Source organism: Streptopelia decaocto, assembly GCF_964273445.1.
Source record: "Streptopelia decaocto genome assembly, chromosome: 15".
NCBI lineage: Eukaryota > Metazoa > Chordata > Aves > Columbiformes > Columbidae > Streptopelia > Streptopelia decaocto.
The window spans coordinates 3,407,048-3,429,610 of record NC_138670.1 but is presented as its reverse complement, the minus strand read 5'-3'; the positions used below and the strand labels follow the sequence as shown (position 1 = coordinate 3,429,610).

Below are 22,563 nucleotides of genomic sequence, written 5' to 3'. Positions count from 1 at the left end.
TGAACATTAAAAACCTGTACATTGTAAAATAAAAAAACAACAAAAAAAAAACCAAAAAAAGAAAACCAACCCAAGGAAAAAAACAAACAAACCCCAAACAAACAACAAACACCATCATTCTCTTGCTTTGAAATCAGAATCAACCTGGGAACGTTGCAGGGAGAGAAGAAAGATCCGCGGGGAGGTGCCGGCGCCGGAGCCGCGTGGGGACGCGGGAGCTGCTGCCCGCCCGGAGCCGCAAAGTCTGTGCCGAGCTCTGGGTTCCTCTACGTATAGAACGCGAAGCATTTAATACATATTTCTGTGGGGTTTTGCCTTGTTTTGTTTTTTTCCTCCCAGAGCGAGAAAGCAGAAGTGAATGAAAAAAGAGTCTAATATTTTGTTCTTTAACCATGTAACTGCAGATATGAGCCAACGTCATGGAATGAAAAAAATAACGTAAAGTAGAGCATTCGTGTGTATCACAAAAATACAATAAAAACTTTTTTTTGCCTTTTTTAACCTTTTTTTTGTTTTTTTGTGTCTCTTTTTTGGGTGTCCTGTGCAGTCCCAGCCCCCCCGGGCTCCTGCCCGCTCTGCCCTGCCCGGGGGGCTCCGCACCAGCCACGGCTACAACCAGCGAACAATTCCTGCCGAGTCAGCAAAGGGGTGTGGAACGGGGGGCCCTGCAACCATGGCAAGATTTTGATATTATTATTATTATTATTATTTTTTAAACTAAGTTCATACATTCTCCTGACTTACAGATAACTTCAATGGATCATTGTTACCTTCTTTTTTGTTTTTTTTTTTAACCTTTCCATACAATGGACAAACGCATCAAAGCCTGCACGTAAGAACAGAACCTCTTTTACAGCATGTAACACTGTGTTTTAAGTCCTTCCTTGCGTAAAATATCGACATAATTCACCGAAGGTATCAAAAATATACCCTGTAGACCAATACAATTTACAATTGCCTTTTGCTCACCGTTCAGAAAACAACAATGCACTTAAAGCAACCGAGCCCCTCGTGGGCAGCACGCGAGCCAGCCCGGGGACACCCCTGTCCCCAGTCCCCTTTCAGCCTGGGGACACCCCTGTCCCCACTCCCCTTTCAGCCCGGGGTCGCTTCCATCAAAGGGATTAGGGCCTTTTTAAGCAATAGCTCCTTCCTCCCTCCCCTGCCCGCTCATCCCAGCCAAATTCGAAGCCTCTTGAGATGACTCCAGGGCTGACGACGTGGGCACAAGGGAACCCAACCGGGACGTTCCTTCCTATTTCAATTCTTAAAACTTATTCTTGTTTTCCTTTTCCTTTAACCCGCGCAAGGTTCTGCAGGTTCGTGGCACGGCGGGGATGGGGGAGCATCCCGCAGCCCCTCGCTCGACCCCGCTCACGGTCCCTCGCGAGCACCGAGGTCACCGCCCGGCACGGTTGCCAAGATCGAAGATGGGTTCCTTGGGTTTTGTCTCGTTAAGGCTTTTTTCTTTTTCAGACTGAAGAGGATGCAGACATTTCCAGATGTTAACAAAAAAAAAATTCAAACAAAAAATAATAATAAAAAAACCACATTACCCCAAACTGGCTGGTTGGGAGGGGAAGGGAAAAAAAAAAACAAAAAAAAAAAAAAAGGAAAAGAAACAAATAAAATAGCTCTGCTCCTGCATCTTCGCACGTGAGAGCCGGCGGGGCCGGGGCGCTGGTGCTCGCCCTGGGTGTCCCGCTGGCTCCCCGCGCCCCGGGTTTGGTCGCCATCTCCCTGCCCCTGGCTCCCTTCACTCGCTGTCCGAAAGGGTTTCGTACTGGGAGCAGAGCAGGGGCTTGGGCTCCTCGTCCCAGGCGTGGTGCTGGCTGCCGGGGGTCCCCTGCGGCAGGGGGGTGGCGGGGGCCGGTGTCACCACCCCGCTGGGGAGCCGCATGGTGAGCGGGTTGTAGGGAAACGGCGTCGAACCTGCACGGGGAGGAGGAGGAGGAGGCAGAGTCAGCGCCGGGGTGGGGACCCCCCTTGTGCGGGTGGCACAGCCGCTTTGGGGACACGTCCCCCACCCCGAGCCCTACCTGCGGATGACGGCCTGTCCTCCCAGACGCGGTTGGTGAGGGGTGTCCGCCGGTTGCAGTCACCCTCCGAATGCACGGAGGAGACGGAGGGCGGCCGCTCGCCCGAGGACAGCCCCGGCGCTGGGGACTTGGCCTTGCGGCTGTTGGGCCTGGCAGCGATCTTTGGCTTTCCCCCTCCTCCTGCAAAGAGAAGCGCCCGCTCGTCACCCACCTCCTCGCCACGGGGTGCAGGGAGGGGGCGCGGGTCCCTTTCCAGAGCTTGCAAAATGGCCGGTGGCAGGAGAGGAGCTGATCCCGGGGCTGCTGCGGTGTGGTGGGGAAAGGTGAGGGGGCTGCAGCGGGGCAGGCGGGCGGCTGCGGGGGCTCCAAGAGGTTTCTGTCCCCGCCCTGCGCCGCTCTGCACTTTGTGGGTTGATGCCACCAACCGTCCCATGGAGCGGATCCAGAGCAGGAGCAGCCACAAATCTCTGCAGGATCCGCTCCCGAGCCGGCTCGTGGCTCAGCCCACAAACGCGGGTCCAGGGACAGGAGCTCCGTGTGTCGCTGGGCAGGGACCCACCGGGAGCTCTGTGGGTGCTGGAGCCCCCAGCACATTCCCCGTGGTCTACATGGCCAGGATGGTGTTTAATTTACAGCAAAATCCCCGGTGATATTTAACCAGTTTTTGAAAGGTTTAAACCCAAACCAGCCTCTGCTGAGTAGGTCAGCCTGGCTAAGGGGGAGCTCCCAAAGTGCGGGAGGGATGGACGGGCTCTGCATCCCTCCCTGCCTGCCTGGGCAGCCGCCGCCATAGAGAAGAGTGGCTGGAAGAAGCTGCTGGTTTTGTGCAGGAGCCACAAAAGCTTTTTCTGCCACAAGCTAAAGAGCTCCTGGTCTGAGCTGACACGGAGTGACGTGTGTGTGTGTGTGTGTCCCAGGACCCTGCTCCTCAGCTTTGGGGACTCCGTGCCCAGATTGCTAAGGGCGCACGGGACAAATGCTCTCCCTAATCCATCCCTGGTCCCCCTCCTCTCTTCCTTAACTGTGGATCTGACAAACAACCCCGCCCCAGCTCTGCTCAAGCCCGCCCCGAAGCTCGGCAGACCCCACTGATGTGCCCAGCCGGCTTTGCAAGCCCCATCGGAGCCCATCGTTACCTTATCCCCAGCCCTGCTCTCCGAAGTAGCCCCCAATCTATAGCTTTAGCTCCCTAAAGCTCTCCCTCCTGCTCCAGGCACCGCCAGGTCACATCCAGGTCCCAGTCTGGAGCGTCTCCTGACACCCCCAAACCCCGGGGTTGGGGGGAAAGGCCACCCTGCCCCATGTCCCCCCATGCTGGCCCTTCTCAGCTCCTTCCCGTTTTGGGAGCAGTGATCCCTTCTGGGGTTTATGGACAGTTTGTGGTGGCTATTTAAGTTTATGGCTTCATTGTTTTGGGGTGTGTGTCCCCCATAAACCTTCCCATGGTGTAAAAAAAAAAATAAAAAATAAAAAAAGGAAAAGGAGATATTGAAAACCAACAAACGGGGAAAAGAGCACAGTCAGTGGTTTAGAGAAAGCAACAGCACCTTCTGAGACTATTAAATTAACATCAAACAAGACCAGGATTAATCAGCGGATTCACAAAGCTCGAAGCTGGGGGAGGGAGGGGAGAAAAGAAAACCAAAATGAACACAAAACGGGGGAGGGGGAATAAATCCACCCACAAAAGGGGAAATATAAAGGCTGAGAATTAATACGACAGAGAGAGCGAAGGTGGAGAGAGGGCTGCAGACCTGGCAAGGAGCGCACGTCCTCATTCCGTCCGTCAGCAGGAGTTATGGGCATAGCAGCGGGCAGGCTTGCACTGGCATTCAGAGAGTTAAAAGCATTGGCACTGAGAGGTGAGCGCTCTTCCCACTGCTCGTCATATTTACCCATTAGGGCTTTCCTAATTATTGCCTCCAACCCCATGTTGGTACTGGAATTCTCTTGGACCGACTGGCTCCTACAACTGATTAGCCCTGGGAGATACGGGAGGGAGAGGAGAGAGGGGACGGGAGATGGGGGGGAGCCAAATGAGAAGAAAGATGGGGGGACGGGGAAAGGGGGAGAAAGGAGACAAGGGAGAAGGGAAGAAACAAACAGTCAGCACATTCTCGCAAAGCAACAAACTTTGTCATCTTGTTCTTTAAAGCGCTGCGATGCACCCGTCCTCCTCCTCCCGCTCCGTCCCGCCCCGGGGCTTGGCAGGGGCTGGCGGTGGGATGGGACTTACTCTGGGATTTGGGTTTTTGGGGTGCTGCAGGCAGGCAGGGTTCTCTGGGGCCAGGGGTTGAAGGACAGGGGGATATGGGGCTGTCGTTGAGCCCTGGGGGGCTGTGCCAGGCTCGGCACATGGGCCGGAGTCACCCGGACGCATGGGAGTCTGTACGGATGCACACACAGATCACAAGTCGCTGTGCTGGGAAATTTGGAGGCCAGTTTCCCGTGGAGGAAAAGTCATGGAAGAAAGAGGGAGCATCCCACAAAAACACCTGAGGTGCCCAGATGAGGCCCTGGCAGCAGCCGGCAGCCCCGGCCGGGCACACGCTGCCTGCGCTGGGGAGGGGGCAGAGTCCTTCCCTCTCTGCAACCCCCTGCCAGCCCCCTGCCCATCGCCCCAACCTGCTCCCTTCCCCCCCGGGGCTGGAGCCTCCTGCAGCCCCCCGGGCCCCTCCCACAGGCTGCAGAGGGGCAGTGGTGTTGGCGTGGGTGTGAGTCTCAAGCCATGCAGTTATGGTGCAGCCCTGCACCGGGACCAGAGGGCTCAGCCACGCCACCGTCATTCCCAGCGCGGTGGTTACAGGGAACAAGCAAGGGCAAAATACAGACACAAAAACAGCAGGCTGGCGAGGGAAGCACCCCCAGCACCCCCCCCCCCCATCCTGGGGGATGTGACACCACTGTCCCTGACCCTCCTGCTGCACAAAGTCCTTGCCCACAGCTCCTCCTCCCCTTGGCTGTGCGAAAGCTGCTGTTCCCCGTACTTAAAACTAACAATCTGAAGGCATTCCTGCTGTAGGAGAGCATTAATACTTAATTAAGTATCAATCAGTACTCCTCAATGGGGATTAATGTCATTCATTTGCATGCCCACCCAGGCACTGCTGGAGCAGCCTCCCCACCACCCTTCTCCCTCCGGCTGGTCTCTGTCCTGCACCGGGAAGCCCATGCCAGCCACTCAATTCCACGGGGCTGCTTTTTACTAAAATCCCTTCCTTTAGCTGCTCCCTCTCCTCCTTTCCCAGCTGGGATCAGCCGTGGGGCCAGCAGGGCTGGGGAGGGCGCAGGGCCCCTGGGGAAGTGCCTAAACCCCCATTTCAGCTCCTGCATGCTGGTCCTCGGGGCAGCACAAATACATCTCCACGGGTGCCTGGGGACCATCCCGACCCCTTCTCCCTGGGAGCAGGGGGCTCGTTGAAGGCCGGGATACAGCCCCAGGTGTTAGGCAGTGAACCCTGGTTAGGCGGGCGGTAGGTTAATGCTGGTTAGGGCTGGGACTGGCTAAAGCCCACCATGGCTCAGACACCACCACCAGAACTGGGCCATCAACCTGAAACCCTCCACCCACCGGGAGCCCCCCAGCAGCAGAGGGTCCCGGGGATCTTGCCCACAGAGCCCACCTGCCCTGCACCAGCTGCACGGCCACGGCCAGACCCACCACCACCTCCCAGCTCCTGGGAAACCAGAGCCAGCCCAGGCATTAAGCACCTGAAGAACTGAGCACAGAGCCCCTTTCCCGCTCTCGCGTTCCCTTCCGCCGCTGCCCTCCCAGCCCCCTGTGGGTGATCCCAAGGTCCCACCAAGAGCAGGGTGCTCTCTCCTGAACGGGAGGTTCCATCTTGCTAAAGTTTAACTACCTGTTGGCGTCAGATTGCCAACCCTTCCTTGAATTTAACCTCTCCTCAAGCTCTGCCAGGATTTCCCCGGAATTACACTGCTCGGCAGCAGGGAGTTACGGTGTGTCCCGGGGCTTCAGCCTCCCAGCAACTGCTACAATCAGTCTTATGGCAAAAGTTAAAAAGGAGATGCTTAAATCTACCACGACTCCTGCTCTCCGTGGCTGTGAGCCCTGTAGGGGGTGAGGTATGGTACAGGTATATGTGGGAGAGTTACCTGCTCCGGTAATCGCCGGCATATTGAAAATCTCTGTCCCAGGCTGCCCAACATCTGGACAAAAACAAAGAAGTTCTTCAGTACAGCGAGCGGCACGTGCAGGCTGGTGGTGGGAGGGACCTGCTGTGCCAGCCATGACGAGATCCCGGTGTCCCCGTCACAGCACCCAGGGTGGCAGCAACCCCCCTCCCATGCACTGCGGGTGTGGGGTCCGTGGGTGCTGCCTGGGACCAGGAATAATTTGCCTTTTGGAAAACCACGGTGGGCACATCTCGCCTGCTTGGAAAGGGCAGAAAAGCAGAGCCCAGAGAGCCAGGGCGATGCCTGCGTGCTCGGTGCTGACCTCCCTCCCTCCAGCCCTTCGGATTACACAGTTCCGTGAAGTTAAACCCTTTCTCCTGCCTACGGGATTTCCAAAGGCTCAAGTCCCCACATCCAGGGAGCAGGGCTGGGCAGCGGGAGGGTGAGGAGGAGGAGAAGAAATGTTAAATCAATATTTTCCCTCTTAGCTGAGCTGTTTGACTTGGATATCGCTTTCCTTAGAATAACAGAAATTCACATCAAATAAGAGGTGTTTCCTATTTCTATATATTTTCCCTCGATAAAGGAAAGTGTGGAAGGTCACGGGGTTCAGCCACATGTCCCCAAAGGGGCATAACAATACTGTTGGCTCATGGTAACATCAGCCAGGAGACGAGACAGCTCGGTCCCTCTTATCCGATGCAGCTGTTGCAAGACGGATTCAAATTGAATTAGTATTGACTGTATAATGCTGGGTTAAATTAAATTATGATCCTATCTACTCTATTAGTGGCTAATGAATGAATGGGCTGAATTTCTAATATAAGCCAGCCCGGTTAGTTTTACAGAGCTATACCAATATTGATGTAGAGCTTAAAGTAACGCTGGGGGGAAGATGCATCTCGAGGAGGAAGGATTCAGCTCGGCTGGCCGTTCATTAAAATATCAATTGCTCTTAAGTTTCCTCCATGCTCAGCTCATTATTTCCTTCCTCTCGGGGTTATCTGGCGCGGGTGTGATTGATTGACAGTTCCAGAGCAAGGAGACACAGGGCTGGGAACCCTCCCATCGCCTCCCCGGCTGCACACAGACACTGCTGGCACCAGCACAGCATCTGCACCCCGCGCTTCCCCATAAACCACAGCACGATGCAGAGAGAGCTGGCTGGGAGCTCCCAGCCCTGAACACAGCAGCACCCGTTCCTAAATCTTCTGTGTTTTGTCTTCCTCACCCCGGTGCCCCACATTCACCTCCCCACATGTCCTTACTGTACTCTGTCTCGTTTTTGTTGGTCGTGCTGAGCTTCTTGATGATCTCCTGTTTCTTGGACTTCACCATGGCAGAGTTGCTCTCAGTCAGCTTGCTAAAGAAAGCTGGAGGCTGAGTGTTGTTTCCTGGGGACTTGGACCCCATCCTGCAAGGCAAAAGACCATCAGAAACCTCTGCAACGTCCAGTTCACAAAGTCCTGCCTAGAGAGAGTCTTCCCTTAGTGTAACTTCTCAGAATCAGCCCTGGGGTTCCCAAGATATTTGGGGTCTCCAACCTTTTTCCCTATCCCTATCATAAATCATGGAATCATTTTGGTTGGAAAAGACCCTCAAGATCAAGTCCAGCTGTTAACCCAGCCCTGGCACTGCCCCATGTCCCCGAGAACCTCATCTCCATCTGTCCAACCCCTGCAGGGATGGTGACTCCAGCACTGCCCTGGGCAGCCTGTTCCAATGCCCCACAGCCCTTTGGGGAAGAAATTGTTCCCAGATCCAACCTCAACCTCCCCTGGTGCAACCTGAGGCTGCTTCCTCTCGTCCTGTCACTTGCTACTTGGGAAAAGAGACCAACATCCCCCTCACTACATCCTGTAGTTGTAGAGTGTGATAAGGTCTTCTCTGAGCCTCCTTTTCTCCAGGTTGAACCCCCCAGTTCATGTACCACATGGTGTTGAAAAGCCCCTACAAACGTGCAGCAACCTGGGATGTGACATCAATTTTGGCTGCAGAAAAAGCAGCTCGGGCTGGGGCGAGCGCGGGGGCAGAGGGAACATCCCCACATTGTCCCCACCGTGCCCTCCCTCGGCGTTACCTCTGGTCTATCTGCTCGCCCTCGCGGTACAGGATCGGGTACGTGGTGCTCTTGCCGTGCTCCGATTCTCCCACGCCCACTGGTGGAGAGACTGGCTCGATACAGTTGTCCGACCCGCTCCCGGCCGAGGCTTTGCTCTGCTCCGGGGACCTGCAGAGAGCGATGGGGAGATGCAATCGCTTTGTTGCAACACCCTCTGTCTCTGCACAGCAGCCCGGGGTCAAGGGGAGAAGCATTAAACCAGCTTTTCTACAGCAGGGAAAAAAGCCAAACCTTCCCAGCCTTGTGGGCTTGCGGTGCCTTTTAACACAAGCGGGAGGAAAAGCACAGATCGGGCATTTTTCTGGTTTCTGCGGCGCAGGACTGAGCCGAGCTGTGGCCCAGATTTCCAGGCATGGGGCCAGCGGCAGCCGCCCCACACAGCTGCCCAGGAGGGACGGCGGGACCAGTCCTGGGACTCGCTGGCTCAGCCCCAGTGTCCCTGCCCCTGCGGAGGGCTGGGACGCTTACCCTTTGGGGACACGGTGCTTGGTTCTCCCATCATATCTGGGAACAGAGGGGAGGGCAGCACCCCCATCCTCCCACCCACCTCCCCCTGGGCCAGCAGGGGCTCGCTGGCCATGAGCAAGGAGATGCTGGGAGCCTGGAGAGGACGGACACAGCCCCTTCATCCATCCTGCCCATGGCCAGCGCCTGGGAGACAGCCAGGCTCGAGTCCACCAGGAATTCATCACGGCGAGTTCTGGGAATTTACGTCTTTTTTCTTTTTGTGGTTTCTTCCCGCTCACCACCTCCCCATCCCCTTTTTTTTCATCACTGGGTGGCCAGGGCTGGGCTCTCTCCCTTAATGTTATAAAGCCAACTCTAGGACAAGGCAGAGCTGGGAAGAATAATCATATTTACTGACAAGGAACCACCAGTTTGGAGACACCACTTTTCCTGGATACATCCAGGTCTCTGTTGGTGTTTGGGTGGGCGAGCAAACCCTGTTCTCACATTCCCATTCTTTTAATTCCATACAACAGCCATCAGACCTTCCTTGTGCTGGTGTCAGCACAAGGATTTGAAAGTGATTTTAAAGGAAATACAGGTGGTGTCCGAAGTGGATAGTTGCAGTTGACAGGGCACATGTGTCCCACAGGCTTCTGATTCACTGATAATGATGGAAGACAAAAATAACTTTGAAACAACGGAAAACACATTGGGTTTGGGTTTTTGGAACCACCTGTGGCCTGAAAGGTCACTGTGGTGTGTGACCTGCAAGGGATTGGGGACAGTGACAGGACAAGAGGCAACAGGCACGAACAAAAAGACATGAAATTCAATCCCAACAAAAGGAAACACTTTTTTACTGCCAGGGCGCTCAAAGGCTGGTCCAGGTTGCCCAGAGAGGTGTGGAAGTCTCCGTCGGTGAAGATACTGAAAACTCAACTCACCCTGGCCCTGGACAAACTTCTCCAGCTGACCTGGAGAGGTCCCTTCCCACCTAACCCATTCCGTGACACCGGCCAGATGGAGAAGGGGATCATGAATGGACTCTAAGGGGGTCTGGAGAACATCTCTAGAACAGGAATGGCCAGGAGGCACCACCCTAGTGGAAAAATGCCCAGATCAGAAGGCAATTTTACACTCTGGGCCGTGTAAGCAAGTGATCCATCTGAGCCCCGAGCTGGGGAGCATAAATTCACTGATGCCAAATGCCAGCGTGCCCCAAGCACAGCCCCACCGAGGTGCCGGGGAGCCCCGGGCACCCGCCTGGCTCCACGCCGGGGACAGCCCTGCTCCGTCTGAGCTCCGGCTGGCACAGCGGCGGGGCAGGAACACATCTGACCTCACCTTTTGCCACCTTCGTTCTGCGGGGAGATCCTGGAGGCCACCACGTGCTCCTGCTGCTGCAGATACGCCTCGCTGGGGGTGCGGCGCAGGTCCAGGACGGGGCAGGTGGCCCCGGGGAAGGAGTACACCGGGGCCGGGATGTGCGAGTTGAGCTGCTGCGGGTGATGGCGGGTGTAGTCCTGCGTGATGACCTCCTAGAAGAAGAAACCCCCCCAAGTCAGAAATAGAGCTGGTTTCTACCTCTTGCTTTGCTGGGCTCAACTAAGATAGGGCAAGCAGGAGGAAATCAGGATGGTTTGTCCCTGTGGGGATGTAACTTCTGCTTCTTGCCTGCAGCAGCTCTCATGATGGGCTTGTTGAGGACAAAAACATTCAGGCTGAACACACCTGATGTACCCTATAGCCCGCAACCAGAGGTGCTGAAGTCTCCAGCATCACTCCCACCAGCCATGTTTCATATCAGCCCTTCCCTCCTCCCCGGAGCAACAGCGGGAAGGCAAGAATGAGGTTAATTACACTGATGTGCTGGGCCAGTGTGACCACACGCTGGTTCATGCCCTTGGCGCTCTGGCTGGACTGCAGGGGCTGGCACTGGGGGCCGTCGGGCGGCTGGAGGTGCTGCAGGTGGGCTGCGTCGGGGGCCAAGGCCTTCAGCGAGCCTGGGGAACGCACAAAGAAAACAACATGTGTGAGGTGATGTCTGTGTCCCCTTCCTTCCCCTTGCCCCATCCCTGGAGACATCCCAGGCAAGGCTGGATGGGGTTCTGAGCAACCTGCTCTGGGTGCAGATGTCCCTGCTCACGGCAGGGGTGGCACTGGGTGAGCTTTGAAGGTCCCTTCAACCCAAACTATTCTATGATTCCTTGACTGCCATCCCCCCACAGCACTGGGGCACGGCCAGTGGGAGGTGGCCGATAAATCCCCCCCGTGCCAGCTCGGGGTCTCCTGTGCCAGCCGGCAGCGCCAGCCCCTGCTGCTCACCTTGTTTCTGCCTCAGGTCGTGTTCCCCGTGTCCCTTCTCCGTGTCCTGCAGCAGCTTGGCCCCTTTCTCATGGGCCAGGCTGGGCGAGCTGACGGGACTCACGGCTTCCATCCGCTCAGGGCTGTAGGCTCCGTGAAAGCCTGGGGAAATGTGAGACGGGAGTTAAAACCAGGAGCTCGCTTGGCTTTTTCCCAGTGCTGTGGTAACCACTGTGTGCAGGTATTCAGCACATTCAGCAAAGGGGGGGAAAAAAGAGATGAGGGAAGATGTGGCAGGTCACACTGCAGGGACCCCCAGAGCCACCTCTGATGTCCAGCCATGGTGACGGCTGAGGTGAAGAGGTGACGTCTCATTCCTGCAGAGCTGGACACTCAGCAGCTCGTGTTGACAGCACGACAGGCAAGAACCAAACTCAGCCCCTGCGGGTTCACAGTTGATTCCCCTCCTTTTCCCTGCCTACTAAAAATCCTCCTGTGCCAGGAGGGAAAGCAACGCTCTGCAGGGGTGGAGGTGGCTGCACGGGAGGTCTCAAGTGCTTTACAAAGAAAAGTCCCAAGGCCAGCATGGCCAACAGCAGGGACATGAAAACGGGGCGTGTGGCCCTGCAGATTACAGATTGTGCTCCAGAGACAGCAGATTCACACACCACAGGGGCAAAAAGGCTTCTTGACCTTTCTCTGCCTTTTAAGCCCTTTGCATGGACTCAAGCTGCACCAAAGAAGGCAGAGCTGGAACAACGGACCACTGTTATCCTCAACAGAGAGGGGAAACGGAGGCATGGACAAGTTCTACTTCCACAGCCGAGGGGCAGAGGACAAAGGAGTCCTCGAGGAGGCACGCGTCGCCTCTCACCAGCTGAGCATGTTTGGTAACACTCTTGACTTTTGGCTCCACAGACCTTTACCCTCCTAATGCTCAGTTCCTAGAAACCCTTCACTGCAGGCACATCTGTCAGCGCTGCCGGAGGGTCCCCAGTGCCCGGGCAACGGACACGCTGACCTCGCACGTACCCAGGGCACGGGCAGGGAAGCACCCCCATGGAGATCCCCCTGTGCTGGGGACCGCAGCATCCCCCATCACCGCAGGCACGCCAGCACCAAGGGGACCACGCTCCAGATCCACCCAAGATGGAAAGATCCCAACCAACAGTTAAGTCCTGGGGGACACTGGCTCCGTTCTGTAAGCTCTAGAGAAACGTATCTCGGCACTTCTGTGTCCTACACAAGACTGATGTTAGGTGGTTCCTGTGCTACTGAGCAGCACTGGGCGAACCCTGGACAGCCCTGCCCGCATTGTCCTCTTGTGCGGCATCCAGCACCAGGACCCTGAGCACGGTCACCCCGTCTGAGCTGTCCCCAAAGCCCCCCGAGATCCTGCACACTCAGCGGTACAACCACGAGCAGGGAGGTCGTGTCTGACGGCCAGCAGCCCTGTCCCGCTCACACTCGAGCTCTCCACTTCACTCGTTTGATTTATTACCCACAACTGTTCCTTACAGACTGCCTGGGAATTTCTAACGATGGGGAAATCAGAATTAGCAAACTGCTATTGTCTGTAAAGAGCAATACCAGGAACTGAGCAGCATTTGCAAAACAAGACTTGGCAACGGGAAAAACTAAAAGAGGGTGGGAGAAGGGAAGATCCCTAAAACACACACAAATAAAAAAGTCTGGAGTAACACAACTGGGAAGTAGAGGGACAAGCACACTGAAGGAGCTTAAGAAGCCAACAGCCAAAACGTGCAATGAAAAATAAGAAATAATGAAATAAAACGGGTTTCAGGCCACAGCTCTCTCACCTCTCCCCTCCAATTTCTTACCATCGCTAGTGGAGTCGTTACTTAGCGAGCCTCTTTCTCGCTGCCCCTTATCGCAAGACATTTGGCGCATGATAATCACATCTATGAAGTTGGCCGCTGTCGTGGTGGTCTTACCCAGTGCTCGGAGCTCCTGTTCCTGCATTGAAAACGTTTTACTTTGACTCTTTTCTCTACTGTGCTGCTCAGGGCCCGAGGCTGTGTGCTGCTGGTCCAGAGGGTGATGGTGCTGGCTTTTCCCCTGTCCTCTGCTATAGTGATGAGAAGAACCAGGTCCGGAGGCGGGTAAAGGTCTCGACTCCATGGCTTTAATGGGGGAAGGCGACTGTTCGAGGCTGGCCCCACTGGGCAGCTTTGAGGTGAAGATGTTGTTGTCAGGCTGGGGTCGCTCTGCCTTGGCTTCCCGTGCCCTCTCTTTCTGCAGGACGGCCGGGTCCATCAGGGCTGCGTAGCCGTCGGCCGCGCCGATGGAGGAGCGCAGGGCGGAGGCCGAGGGGAAGGCAGCGGAGCGGATGGGTGACGTGGTAGTGGTGGAGGAGGAGCTGCAAGGCAAGCAAAGACGAGGTGAAGATGAGAGAAGCAAGCGGAGAAAGCGGAGCGCTGTTACAGCGTTCAGTCTGGTGGCCAAGGTCTCCTGAGTGTAGGGTTGGCCTGTGTTGGAGCAAGTGAGGATGGCTCAGTGGAGCCTCCACCACAGCAACACCCACGGGGTACTGGCTGTGGCCTGGATGCATTGACTCGGGGGAAAAAACCCACGGGACAGGCCCCAGAGACCTTTGTAACTCCACCACCAGGCGACGTTCAGCAAGAGGAGCAACAGCCTATGTGATGTGAGCACAGACAGCTCTGGGATGTTCCTGCTTTCTCTCCTGATAGCAGTAAAAAACACAGGGAAAAGGAAAGGATCTGGGCACCAAAATCCACCTCTCCTCATCACAACTTCCCTGTGAGCCCCAAACCTGCTTCTGCAGAGCCTGATGGCCAAAACCACCCTCGCCCCATCTCAGAGGTGCCCTAGGCGATGCCCATTAATTAACAGGTGGGACGTACCGCAGGACGGAAGGGGTGGGGGTCTCTGAGGAGATGATCTTCATGCTCGTGTTGTGGAGCACGCTGGGGCGCTGCTGGATGGTCTCATGGGTGCGGGGCGAGACAGGAGAGTGCTGGTGGCTGTGAGAGTGCGAGGACGAACGGCTGCTGGACTGCTCTGTACCTGCGGGAAAACACAAAGAAAAGCTTTAGCTCTTAGTTTATGGCCCCAACCCTACTTCAGCCAGCACGGGCCCCAGGACGTGGCGCCAGGCTCCTCCCCACCCTACCTGGTCTCCAGATGGGTGCGTGCTCCACCGTGGTGGATGCCAGGATGGATTTTTCACGCTCCCTCTCCCGTTCTCGCTCCCGTTCCCTCTCGGACACGGATGATCCTGACTGTTTGGTCATGTGCGTGGGGCCTCCTGAAACCCAAGTGAAAGGCAGTGAAAGGGCTGCAGGCACCGCGATTCCCCCCAGGGAACATCGCCTGCTCTTCGCATCGCTGGCTCTGCAGAGGAACAGCTCCATCCAAGGTCACCCGGAGCAGGACAGACAAGGACGAGTGTGACAAAACCCAGGCAAATCACACAATAGCCATCCTGGTGCCATTTCCAGTTTCCAGGGTACGACCTTCCAGCAAGCTGATTGCCAGCTGCCACTTTGGGGAAGAAGAGGGGAAAGCAAGGAAGCTCCCAACAAGCGGGATGGGAGGGGCTGGTTTGAGGGAGCCAGTGGGATGGTCCCTGCGTGAGAATGAATTTGGATTCCCCCCACCTGCCCTGGCAGGCTGAGCTCAGCCCCCTGAACTGGGTATGGGGATTCCACCCAACCGCTTTCCCAGAGGAAAAGCAAGCGGCAGCGTTACCTGGCGAGAGCGGGGAGCTGCTGTGGCGGCTGCTGAAGGTCTGGGGGGGCCCAGGGATGTAGGTGATGCGGTCCATGGTGGTGGCAGAGGTGCCAGGGGTGGGGGGCACGAGGACGGGCAGGTGTGGCACTTGGGACAGGTCAATGATGCCTGCAGGGAGAAGCGGGAGGACTGTCAGGATGATGCTGAGCTGCTGCAGCTTGGCTGTGCTGGTGAGATGCTGGGGGAGTTGAACCCTCCCATGGCCCTGGCACAGAGCAGGAGGTGCCAGCGCACACATGGCCCTCGGGTGTCAGAGGAGGGGACCCTTCCATGGGCAAATGCAGCATGTCCTGCTGCTGGGAGTAACAGGGAGGAAAAAACATTGAGATCGATCTGTGCTGAGTGAGGTGGCTGCAGGTGGCATCAGCCACAGCTTCCCCAGCTGGAGACCAACGCTGCTCAGAGGGACAGGAGCACCGCACCTCACACGCTCCCCAGCACCCTACGTTTTTCTGCAGAAACCCAGATACCTTTCTGGGAGTGTGTTTTTGTCTCCAAAGGCCAGCAGGGCCAGGCTGGGAAGTGTTCCCATGACCCAAACCCAGAGCTGCACATAAGGAGCCTCAAGTAACTAAAGATGGCAAAAAGAGCATCAAATTCCCTCCCCAAGGTGTCCTTGCTGACCAGCCAAGTTCCTACATTGCAGGGTGACACTGCTGCTGGCTCAGCCCCTGGCCCCAGCGCTGGAGCTGGTAATGCCAGTCTGACCCAGCCTCCTTCTCCCAAAATGTCCCCAAGCCCCTGGATGGTGCCGTGTCGGTAGGACCTGCTGGGTAGCTGAGGGCCAGGGAGGGCTCCCGCGGTGACAACCCGCGCAGCATGTCCGCCCGCTGTGCCATGGCCGTGGCTGCGGCATTGTGGTGCATCTGCTGGGACGTGATGTAGTCGTTGATGATGGTCTGTCGGTTCTCCATGGCAGCTGTGTCCGGGTAGCCCCGGATGAGGTATGGGGGGTAGAGGTGGGGGTACGTGGGGCCTGGAGCCAGGTGCCTCGGCAGGTAGTAAGCAGCAGCTGGAAGAGAAAAGGATGTAGGTGTGAAGTGGGTTTCCATAGAGACCTCTGGCTTTCATAGAATCATCAAATCACAGAATGGTTGCGGCTGGAAGTGACCTCTGGAGATCATCTAGTCCAACCCACCCGCTAACGCAAGTTCACCACAGCAGATCTCATGGGATTGCATCCAGGTTGGCTTGAATGTCTCCAGAGAAGGAGACTCCACAACCAACCTGGGCAGCCTGGTCCAGGCTCTGGCACCCCAAAGTAAAGAAGTTTCTCCTCATATTCAGATGGAACCTCCTGTGCTTCAGTCTGTGCCTGCTGCCCCTCATTCTGCCGTTGGGCACCACTGAACAGTCTGGTCCATCCTCTTGACACCCACCCTGGAGATATTTATCAGCATAAATAAGGTCCCCTCTCAGCTTCTCTTCTCCAGGCTGAACAGACTCAGCTCTCTCAGCCTTTCCTCATAAGAAAGATGCTCCAGACATCAAATAATGACAAAGAAAAAACGAATCCTAAACAGTCCCCACTGGCAGTACCTGCTTCCAGTTGGATTCCCCTGGGGATGGCAGCGGGGTCGAAGGCCAGCGGGATGTGTCCTCGGTACAGGTCAACGCCACGGAGCAGGTGCTCGTACGGGGTGATGGGGTGGTGGTGGTCGGGCACAGGGGCGTGCGGAGACTTGGAGTTGGTGAGCTCTCTCGACGTGGGGGTGATCTTTCTGTCCTGGGACACGGGCTTCCCGGCAGTGATGCTCCCTGCAGCGAGCAGAAGGAAATGAGTCAGAGACTGAGCGTCGTGGCCAAGCTGTGTCCCCAAGGGATGCCTGTGGCCAAGCATGGACAGGCACAGCTCTCCCGAACTCGGGGGACCTTTCCCTCCATGAGGAGGTCACTGCTGCTGGGCAGAGCCGGGGATCCCGAACCTCCCAGGAACAGTGGCAACACACAGTTCACAGGGTTCAAGCACCCGTCACCCTTTGGACCCATAAACTCTTTCCCAGCACACAGAGGGGAGGTTGGATCACATCAGGGACTTCTCTCAGCTCTCCCAGCCCGAGCTGGGCATTGGTGGCACTTCTCGCCCAACCTGGGACGATTGTCACCAGCTCCTGTGTCTGTAACAGCAGGCTGGGGCCAGCGGCTGACACAGAGCCACCCCAAACAGCGTCACCAAACCCCTGGCACCAGCCTGCACACCAAACGCTGCCCGGAGCCAGAAGCATCCTTGCGGATCCAGCCCCATCACTGTTGACTTTAAAACAAGTAGGGCTTCAACATGGGCCGTGCAAAGAGCCGCTCCTGCGCCTTTCAACAAGCTCGGCGTCTTGGCGTGGCTGGTAATAAATCAAACCTGCTGTTGGGGCAGAGGAAAGCTCAGGAGAGTTTGGGAAAGGTGCCTTCCAACTCCAGCCCACGCCACGGGGACTCCTCCTGCAGTTCCTGTGCACCCCAAACCGCTGAATGCTCCAGACATGCAGAAATACACCTTCCCATGGGAGTTTGGCAGGAACTTTTGATTTTTCCCTTGGGATCCCTCCCCACTGCCCAGGTGCTGCTTGTGCCAACCTCAAAGAGCCTCAAACACCTGAAGGCTTCCCCCAAAATGAGTGACCTAACTGGGCAGACAGCAGAAGCTGTGGGAATGGGAGACACCGAGCACGGGGAGCTGGAGCTGGCCCAGCCGGCAGCCAGTGCCTTTCGGAGCTCTGCACTGCACAGCCCAACTCCCACTCCTCGCCGGGGAGATGTGAGATGCGTTCTGGCCTCGCTTTTCAGCAAACTGTGTTGTCTTGTGCTGCACACCCCCGTATCATGAGACTTTCGGATTAGGACAAGTATGTGCAGGCAGGAGATGCAAACGGCCCCATAGCTAGCAGGCTTGGTGGGACAAGGTGGCAGAGGGACTGGATTCAGCGTTGATCCTGACCACAAAACTGCCATGAAGCTGGAGGGGTTTTTTGTGCTCTGGAGCCAAGTGTGTCTCACCAGATCACTGAGCCCAGCCCCAACACATGCCTGGTCCCCGGGAGCCCCAGGTCTGGCTCTGGGGACAGGAGATGAGGGATGCCAGCAGCATGGGCAGACCCTGCAGGGTGCAGGCAGGTGGGCTGGGCAGCCAGCAGATCCCCAAGGCTGGGGCATGGCCTGGATCCACTGGCTCAGGAGGGATTAGATATTCCTGGAGATGAGGCACTCAGGTGCCCAGGTGATGGATGAGGCACAAACACACAAGGCAGGCAAACACAGACCGATGAAAAGCCTGAGGATGCTCCCACCCAGTGCACCGAGCACTATTTTCCTCCCTGCCTGCAGAAACAAGGGTGCCCTGGGCCAATGTCGGGACAGGGGAGACCTTTCTAAACACCACCAGCTTCACCAGCCATCGTCCAAGCCTCCCTTTGGTCACCCCAGTGCAGAAATGGGGTAACCACCCCACTGCAACCCTGTGAGCACCCCTGGGAAGGGAGTGGAGCCCCAGCCGCCCCAGTGCTGGGCAGCCGTGGGGTACTGGGGAGATGCTGCAGAGAACAGGCACCTACTGGGAATGGTTCAGGCAGGTGGGCTCAGTCACCACATCCCACACACCTTGTCCACTCAGCTTGCTAAAAATCATAGCGTCAAATAAAAGGTTTGCCAAGTACCTTCGTGCTGCCGCGGCGTGGACTCGCGCGTGGAGACCGGAGAGCCTCTGTGCAAGTGGCTGCCGAACGCCGCGCTGTGCCCTGCGGGGTGCTCCTCGTAGGCCAGGGCACTTTGGTGGGGCTTGCCTGGCTCGGGTACAATTACAGGAGCCCCTCTGGCGATGGAGCCGCTTGAGTTTGTCACTGGGCTTGGCCTGTTTTTCAGGCTCTCTTCGTAAGCTCTCTCCAGATTCCTCGGGTCTTGGATGACGTCCAGCGAGTGCACGGGGTGGAAAGTCCTGCCGGGACTGCCGATGATGGAGCGCACGTCATGCTTTTTGGTACTCGAGGAGGAAGAGCTGCTGTCGTACTTCAGTGGGGTACCCTGGGGACAGAAGGCAGAGGGGACATCAAAGGGGTGTAAGAGCAGTACAGGACACAGTGACCGCATCCCAACAAGTTCCAACGGCACTTGTGCTTCCCCGCTCAGCGGGTCAGTGCACCAGTTTACTTGGTCAAATGGCAAATGCTACCAGCTTGGCACGGCGCAGGGCAGGGTGGAGCGCCCGTCATGCGTGTCTTGTTGTGCTCCAACAAGACGATGGTGAGTCATTGCCGAATGCTGGCTGTGCCCATCACGCCCCTCTCCTACACACGCTGTGAAATGAGGTAGGACTACGAGGTGCCATGGGAACCCTCCAAATATTTGGAGCCCAACAGGAGACAGCACGCCACATTTCATCCTGACTAGTGGCCTTGCTGGGTTGACACTTGCCCATAAAGGGAGGAGACCAAGATTATGCACACCCGAAGTCACAACCGCTGAGGGCATCGAGTTGACTTTGGCCTTGAACAAGAGCCAAACCTGTCCCCATCTGTGTACACGTGTAGATGAAGCATCACTTTCTTAACATGCCAGAGGGTGCTGAGGTCCCTTTCCTGGGTTTGGTATTTATCCACTGGGAGGGTTCATAGCCTGCTTTGGGTTGGAAGTGACCTTTAAAGATCCAAAGATGGGCAAGGGCAACCTGTACCCAAGCGGAGCCTCAATTCTGAGCAACCCAAGGGCCGTTCTGCTCTCCTTTTACCTTGGGAATGGTCCTCAGGGTCTGGGGGCAAGGACAGCAGCCTGAGGAGGACCCGTCTCACCTGCTGTTTGCCCCACACTCACCTGCGTGATGGAGCCTTCCTTCAGAGGTCTGCTCAGAGAGATGTCTGGCGTCCGCCTCAGCTCCTCCCGGGGAATCTCATGGATTGATCTTCCTGCTTCTTTTACCGTGGCCACCAAGCCTTCATGGGCTGGTTTCATTTTCAGAGGAGCAAGGCCCTCATGAGGCCTGACCTTATAGGCATCAGATAAGTCCCTCGGTGGAGTGTTTTCCCTCTTGAGCTGTTTGGCTTCTCTTCTGAGGTAGTCCTCATGGGCCTCCACGTAGGACCGAGGTATTCCTGCAACCCCAAGCAGATGATGGATGCAGAGGGTGAGTCCCCAGCCATTTCCAGGCTCCCAGTCCCCATGGGGATGCTCAGTTCAAGGGGGTCTCTAGTTAATGCACATAACTCGGGGACTGGTACCCAACTGATACACAGAGCAGCTATATCACTAACACAGTTGGACCACTCTCCATCTACCATCACTTTCTGGACTCACTTTGCATGAGTTTCAACCTGCCTTCATGAGAGTCATTGAGAATTTTACCCCCAACTTTGGTGAGAGTTTAGGTTGGTAGAAGTTGAGCAAGACTAACAATCTCTGAGCACATAGCTGAGGCTGCAGAGATCTGCAGTTGGACCTTGACATGTCCATCCTTGTCTCCTCCTGCCCTGGCCTGACACCAAGAACAACGGGCCACCCATGTGTGATACTTCCCCGCGTTACCTCTGGCCATGGCCACCTTCTCCTTGCAGGCTTTACCTTGTGTAATTGAGCCCCGCATGTGATGCTGCTCCTTTAGGTTGTGGGGACTGTGTCGGTCTGGAGGGATTGCTCGACCCATGAGACCTAGAACAGATCCAAGGGGGACACAGGGAGTTCATTTACAATGAATACATCACGGTGTTACCAGGGACTCCTGGGGCAACAAGGAAAAATATGAACAATTTTAAAATGATTTATCTTTTTTTTAAAGTGTGTTTCCTTTTTTCTTGTAGTCTTGAAACTGGTCTACCAGGACAGAAACCAAAGGCAAACAGGCCAGTTTGTGTCCCTTGTTCTCCCATGCTGGTCAGATGCTGCCCTGTTGGGATGTGCTGCGTGGTCCCAGCTAAGCGCTGCCAAAACACGGGCAGGGGAAGGTGCATCATGCAGACAAGAGACACTGCTAACACAGCATGGGTGCAAGGTTTCACCCAAACCCACCTTCAATGCTGGCAGATAAGGTATCACGAGCTGATAAGCCCCGGCTGATCCTCCCCTCCATCATATCGTAGGTCCTCTTGGTTCCTGTGGTCTCATGAGAAGCTCCTGAGCTCCTGCTGTCTTCTTTGGGACACTGAGAAGCAGCAACTCCACCTGGGGAAGGGAACACCGAGAAACACCATGAGGAGCACAGAAAATCAGCACTGGCCCAGGGAGGGTGTTCACTGCTGTTTGGGTGTATTGCTGGAAGCTCAGATCCCATCCCAGCACTGGCTACCACTCCGCAATGTCAGGACCATCGCATGACGTTGGCTTCCAAGAAGTTCAGCTGGTGTTTTCTCCCCTCCCTGCCTGCCTCAGACTCCCCATCTCTGCCTCCCACCCGGGCAGGAGCATCCGCCCATGGTGTCGCGCTCCCTCCCTCCTGCTGGGCCAGGGGCCGGCGCAGCGCTGGGGCCAGCGCCTGCGGTTCCACTGAACTTGGCCTTGTGGGTCTGGGGATTTTTTTTTTCCTCTGTTTGTTTTGATTCTTTTGCTAGACACCTACTGTTTGGGATCCTGGCCAGCCTTAACATTTGCTGAGACACTCCCTGGGTGAGAAAATCAGGGAAAAGGGGCGGGGGAGAGGCAAAGCTGAGAACGATTCCTTTGGAACAGCGGCGAGCGCGCACAAGAACTGGGAGAGACGGCGAAAAGTCCCACGCAGGAGTGATGGAGCAACAAGCAGCGTGACGGGAGGCCACTGACCGCCTACTTGTCCCAGCCTGGAGCAGATTCTTCTGCAAACCAAGAGTGGACGATGTCCTGAGCAACAGCCCCCTCCCCGCTGCCAGCACAGCCCAGGCAGCATCTTGCCCATCACGTGCAGCGAGCTGGGAATTTACAGGCAGCTCCTGATCCTGCCGAATGCTTGTGTTCATGTATCAAGCTCCAAGGGGGGATGTTGGCTTGGAGAGGTAAATGCCTCCACCCACCATCCCTGGCCTGACCACAGATTGCCAGTGCCCTGATTCCTCCTCTTCGTGGGCAGAGAAGGTCGTTATAAAATTAGGGAAAACCGAGAAGTTAAAAACATTAATTCCATTGTGGACAACTGGGAACAAAAGTCCTCAGCAAAACCAGTCATTAATAAAATGGGATTATTACAACTTTGCACCCACTGTTGGTTTCTGCCATCGGCCCCCACTCAGTCCAGAAAGCGTTGGGGGCTGCGTGCAGGGAAACAAGACGGGGATCTGTCCCTAGTCCTTCACTTCAGATTCATTTGACTGGAAAAATCTGGGGGTGACATTCAGAATCAGCCCAGCACCTTGCAGCAGATGTGGAGCGATGTGCCCGCACCCTGTCATCAAGGCACATCTGCTGCCAACAGCCCTTGTGCAGAGGGGACACGGTCCTGGGCACCATTTGTACCGCTGGGAAGCAGGGGGAGGACGTGAGGGAGAAAAGAGACTGAACAGAAAGCAAATCACTCCAGAACCACGTCCCTTGCCTTGCAGAAGCCATCAGCAATCATATGCAGCATGAGAATAACCAATCTAGCACAATTCAGCTCGCACATGCTACAGGATCTCGCCTCATTACAGCTCTTTTATTTTAAGCACCCTCATGACACTAAAGAATTTGCAATTTTTTTTTTCTGCTTGCCAAAATTCATAATCACTAACAATTTCAGTTTTCTTATTTAATTTTTGTTTTTAACTCTTCCACTTCGGGCTGCAAAGCTGCATGGGGGGAAGGAGAGAGGCAGCA

At 56.0% G+C, this 22,563-nt stretch overlaps 1 protein-coding gene across 11 annotated transcripts in view; it reads right to left on the bottom strand.

The window, feature by feature from the left end:
• The window catches only part of NCOR2 (nuclear receptor corepressor 2), a 213,224-nt gene continuing 190,661 nt past the window's right edge, over window positions 1-22,563 (bottom strand). For 6 of the 11 annotated variants that reach the window (XM_082066400.1, XM_082066404.1, XM_082066405.1 and 3 more), the window contains 19 exons: window positions 20,812-20,964; window positions 20,368-20,454; window positions 19,624-19,901; window positions 18,474-18,837; window positions 16,369-16,587; window positions 15,596-15,841; window positions 14,788-14,937; window positions 14,210-14,344; window positions 13,941-14,103; window positions 12,894-13,432; window positions 11,074-11,214; window positions 10,609-10,751; window positions 10,093-10,286; window positions 8,257-8,406; window positions 7,445-7,590; window positions 6,156-6,209; window positions 3,794-4,021; window positions 2,040-2,219; window positions 1-1,932 (listed from right to left, as the gene is read on the bottom strand). In XM_082066400.1, coding sequence (XP_081922526.1) covers window positions 1,757-1,932; window positions 2,040-2,219; window positions 3,794-4,021; window positions 6,156-6,209; window positions 7,445-7,590; window positions 8,257-8,406; window positions 10,093-10,286; window positions 10,609-10,751; window positions 11,074-11,214; window positions 12,894-13,432; window positions 13,941-14,103; window positions 14,210-14,344; window positions 14,788-14,937; window positions 15,596-15,841; window positions 16,369-16,587; window positions 18,474-18,837; window positions 19,624-19,901; window positions 20,368-20,454; window positions 20,812-20,964 — 3,746 coding nt within the window. In that variant the 3' untranslated portion in view covers window positions 1-1,756. The remainder of the gene's footprint in view (window positions 1,933-2,039; window positions 2,220-3,793; window positions 4,022-6,155; window positions 6,210-7,444; window positions 7,591-8,256; window positions 8,407-10,092; window positions 10,287-10,608; window positions 10,752-11,073; window positions 11,215-12,893; window positions 13,433-13,940; window positions 14,104-14,209; window positions 14,345-14,787; window positions 14,938-15,595; window positions 15,842-16,368; window positions 16,588-18,473; window positions 18,838-19,623; window positions 19,902-20,367; window positions 20,455-20,811; window positions 20,965-22,563) is intronic. The other 5 variants (XM_082066408.1, XM_082066402.1, XM_082066407.1 and 2 more) reach the window with 3 other exon arrangements.